At 45.6% G+C, this 5,000-nt stretch overlaps 1 protein-coding gene across 1 annotated transcript in view; it reads left to right on the forward strand.

The window, feature by feature from the left end:
* The first annotated feature begins 2,976 nt into the window (after positions 1 to 2,976).
* LOC119597532 (fez family zinc finger protein 2-like) overlaps positions 2,977 to 5,000 on the forward strand; it is an 8,434-nt gene continuing 6,410 nt past the window's right edge. The window contains exon 1 of the mRNA XM_037947110.1: positions 2,977 to 3,384. Within this exon, the coding sequence (XP_037803038.1) occupies positions 2,977 to 3,384 (408 nt within the window). The remainder of the gene's footprint in view (positions 3,385 to 5,000) is intronic.

Below are 5,000 nucleotides of genomic sequence, written 5' to 3' on the forward strand. Positions count from 1 at the left end.
CCTATATGTATATATATATATATATATATATATATATATATATATATATATATATGTAGAGAAATTCCTGCCACTGATATAGTAATCTATTTTGTTATCAAGATTTATCGTAACAAGCTAAGGAAAAAAAAAAATAATTACGTACAAATGCACTATTTCGTCACCGATTTTTCTTAAACGGAAGAAAAAAAATATCGATAAGTAAAACAACAAGAAAAACAACATCACCAACGAAAACAACAACAATAACATCAAAGTTCAATAACAATTTTTTTTTAAAGAAAAAAGCAGGCGTGGGGGGAGGGGAGGGGGAGGGGATAGGGGGGTAGGCGTCTTCACAGTCAATTATGATGATTAAAAACGTGAGAAATAAAAAAACCTGATGACGAAAAGAGAGAAACAGGAAGAGGAAGGAGAAGAAGGAAGGGAAGAGAAAAGAAAAGAAAAGGTAAGAAGACAAGAACAAGAAATTGAGCAAAATAATTACGAAAAAGAAAGTGATGATGAGGAACAAGAGGTGGAAAGAGAAAAAAAGGAAATAGCAAGAGAGTAGAAGATAATACGAAATGAGAGAGAGAGAGAGAGAGAAAACGAGAACGAGAAAACGAGCGATGAAGAACAAACACAAGAACAACCGAACGAGCGAATGACCAAAAAACAAACACACACACACAAAAAACGAGCGAACGTGCGAACGACAAAAAAACACACACACCAAAAAACGAGCGAACGACAAAAAAAACGAGCGAACAACAACAACAAAAACAAAAAAAAAACGAGCGAACAACAAACACAAAAAACCAGTGAACGAGCGAACGACAAAAAAAAAAAAGAAAAAAACGAGCGAACGAGCGGCGTCTCCGTCCACTTTGGGCCGGTTCGTATAAGCTTCTCATAAGTCTTCGGTGAGCGCGCTTTGTGAATCCCGGTGCCCTGGATATTGGGTGCCTTTCACTGCTAAATGGTTTTCATTGTTCACTTCTTAGCATCTATTTAGAGGACCTCCCCTTGGCCCTCGCCTCCCGTGCTTTCAGTGACGCATGCAAAGTGCTTGCTAAGGCCATTAAGGAGCGAAAAGGAGTTTATTAAAAGCTCCTGTTGTTATAACTGTGCATTTTGGAGCACGTCGTGGAGGGTGTGGGAGGTGGGGGGGGGTAGAGGTGGAGAGAGTGGGTGGGTAGGGGGGGTTCAGGAGGATGGAAAGGGGTGGGAGGGGGGGGGTTTAAGGAGAGAGGAGGAAGGTAAGAGGTAGGGAAAGGGAGAGGTAGGGAAGGAGGAGGGGAAGGGAGGGGAGGGAGAGGTAGTAGATGGGGTTATAAAGGACGGGATGGGGGATAAAGAGGGAGGGGGGTAGGTGGGGGTTATTAATAGGTAGAGGGTGGGAGGGGGTAGGTCTAAGCAGGGGAGGAGGGGGTGGGAAGGAGATGAAGGGGGATAGTGGGGGTGAGAGTAAGGGAGTGGGGGGGTGAGAGTGAGGGAGTGGGTGGGGGTGAGTGGGAAGGGGTTTAAGGAGGGAGGGAGGATGGGACTAGAAGGTGGGGGAGTGGGGGAGTGGGAGTGGGTGGGTGAGAGTGAGGGGAGAAGGAGTGGGTGAGGGATGAGGGAGAAGGTGGGGGGGATGAGGGAGAAGGTGGGGGTGAGGGAATGAGTGGGGGGGTGAGGGAATGAGTTGGGGTGAAGGAGTAGGTGGGGTAGGGGGTAGGGGGTGGGGGTGTTAATAGGTCATGGAGGCTGAGACAATTGTATTTTGTCGAGCGTTCCTTGTGTGTCTGTGGCTGCTGCTTCATGCCTTACGTTGTTTTGTTTTTGTTTTTTGTTTTGTTTTTGTTAGTTTGGGATTCTTTTGTTTGCTCTTCTCATTCCGAGATTCGTGCGTTATATATATATATATATTTTTTTGTCATGAAATATTTTCGGTCTGTCGTTTTTATATTGATGAGTCGGTGGTGTTCTAGGTAACAATGTAGGCATATACATATTTTTTTTTCAGAATACATTTGTCGTCCTTATTATCGTCTATTTTGCTGCATTCCTTCTCTCTTTCTTTTTCTCTTTCTCTTTCTCTTTCTCTCTCTCTCTCTCTTTCTCTCTCTCTCCATATATACATATATAATTTGGCGTGCCTCTTTCTCTTTGTCTCTCTCTCTCTCTCTCCTTTCACTCATTCGCTCGTTCACTTTAACTCCTACTCCTCTGCCTTTAACATACTCCTCCTCCCCCTCTCCCCCTCCCCCTCCCTCTCCTCTCGTCCCCTTCCCCCTCCTCCGCCTCTCTGCCTTTCTCTCATATTTTCAAAGGACGTTAATCCTCTCTTTCCAAAAAGTCATCTGCACTTGCTCCGGCGCTACCTTGCCATTATTACTAATTTCCTCTTCTTCTCCCCTCTTCCCCCGCAGGCATGACGTTGGCAACACTGAGTGACAGGACGTAGCGCCTCCCTCCCCCCCCTCTCCCCTTGACCCCTCTCGGCCCCCTTCCCCCTAAGCTACACCCTTCCCCTCACTCCTCTTGATTCGGGGATCCCGTGTACTCCCCTCCCTTCCCCCTTTATTCCTTAACCCCCCTTTTCCCCTCATTTTTGGGGGTCCTCCTGCTTCCCCTTCTCGTCCCCCACCCCCCTTAGCTGCCCCTCGAACGCCCCCCGCCGCCCCCCCTCCTCCTCCTCCCCTGGATGGCACCGACGGGGCACCACTACTCGAGTCCAACGAGACAACCTCCTCAGGAAACCTCATCGACGGCCCCTTCAGACAACTCAGGCATGGTTTATGTCTAATACCACACCGAAAGGGATTTCATGTAGACATTACCTGTATCTAACCTCAGAAACATCTCTCTCTCTTTTTTTTCTAATTCTGAGGCGACGCGTTTCGTTAGAATAAACTAGCCCCCTTTTTTGTGGGGGGGAGGGTTTTATTTTTTGACTTTGGGGGGGTTTTTGAGAGCTTGGCGCCCGACCGCCCAATGCAATACCCCGCCATGGCCGCCGAGGACGTGTCTCCGCTCACCTCGCCGCCCGTCCTCGCGAGGGACAACCGCGACGACGACTACTACGCCCACGCCCACACGGGGGTCGTCGTCACCCCCCACGCCCTGGAGGAGAGGCTCTCGGAGGCGCCGGAGGACAGGGACTCCGCGGGGGACAAAGCCAACGCAGGGAGGGGCGCCTCGACCTCCCCGCCCACACACAGAGCGCCCGTGGCCAGCCCGCAGCTCAGGAGGACGCCCCCAGCCCACAGCCCCCACAGACTGAGTCCCCCCGCCCACACGCCCGAAGACGACCGCCCACCGAGCCCTGCAGCCGCCCACACGAGGAGCCGAGCGCCCCTCGCCTTCTCCATCGACCGCATCATGGAGCCGACGCCCAAGAGAGCCAAGGTGACGGAGGTAAGGCCTCGCCACGCGCTCCGCCCTCGCCTCCTCGCGCAGGGCGCCTTCCTCTCTTTGTCCTCCTTCTTCTTTCTTCTTCTTCTTCTTCTTCTTGTTTCTTCTTCTTCTTCTTCTTCTTCTCCTTCTTCTGTTTCTTCTCCTCCTCCTCCTCCTTCTCCTTCGTTATCATCTTTTTTCGTATTCTTATGTTCATCATATTCCATATCATTATTTTCATATCAATTTTCCTGATCACAATTATCATCACAATTTAATTTTCTCCTCTCTCCTCCTCATTTCTTTTCTTCTTTTCCCTTCATCTTCATCTTCATCTTCATCTTCTTCTTATTATTATTATCATTCTTTCTTCCTTCCTTTCTTACTTTACGATCTCCATTAGATTTACATTTTACTATTACTATTATTATAGTTAATAATACTATTACATATCCAAGGTAATATCTTTGAGTATATTAATAATAATTATGATCATTAACAAATATGATAATTTTGATGGTAATGATAACATCAATAATCATGACAATAGTAGTTGGTTTGTACACTAATAATGGTTAAAGTTAATGATGTTTGAGTGATCATAATTATACTACTAAATGTGATGTTGAAGATGATTACTATAATAGCAATAGTAATAATGTTGATAGCAATTATGAAAATGGTAATGATAATGATAATTTTGATGATGATGATAATAATGATCATGATGATAATAGTCGTATTCATAATAATACAATAATAATAAAATAATAATATTAATAATACAGATGATGATGATGATCATGATGATAACAGCAATAATAATACCAATGATAATAAAAAATAATAATAACAACAATAATGATTAATAATAAAAAAAATATTATTATCATTATCATTACTATAATTATTATTATTACCCTAATTATAATTATAATGATCATAGTTCAGATTATATTGATAATAATAATGATGTGGTGATAACGATAGTAATAGTAATAGTAAAAAATAAAAATAAGATAAAAATGAAATTAGGAATAAGAACAAGAATAGTAGTGACTTTAATAATTATAATGATGATAAAGATAATAACGACCATGATAGTAATAATCCCATCAAGCAATATTAACGACCCTCCTCCCCCTCCTCTCCTCCCCCCCCCCCTAACAGGTCACCAAAGAAGCCACCTCCCCCCCAACGACACCCCTCCTACGACCACTCGTGGCACTACGACCCGTGAACGACCCCGCGCCGCCCCCACCACCCACACCACCACCACGACCCCCACCCCCACCACGATCCCCATCCCCACCACGACCCCCACCCCCACCACGACCCCCACCCCCACCACGACCCCCCCACGACTGTTTCCGGCCGCGACCTGCACGACCCTCGGCTGGCGGGGCTGAGGGCGCTGTACGACCACCAGCGCGCGAAGGAACTCCTGCACGACCCCAGGGCGAGGGACCTCCTGGCGCACTACCCTCTGCTCTACCATTACTACCAGGTGAGATTTTTTTTTTTTTTTTTTATTTTTTTTTATTTATTTATTTATTTATTTATTTATTTTTTGCTCTACCATTACTACCAGGTGAGATTTTTTTTTCTACCATTACTACCAGGTGAGATTTTTTTTC

The sequence above is a fragment of the Penaeus monodon genome, chromosome 39 (genome assembly GCF_015228065.2).
Source record: "Penaeus monodon isolate SGIC_2016 chromosome 39, NSTDA_Pmon_1, whole genome shotgun sequence".
Taxonomy (NCBI): Eukaryota; Metazoa; Arthropoda; class Malacostraca; order Decapoda; family Penaeidae; genus Penaeus; species Penaeus monodon.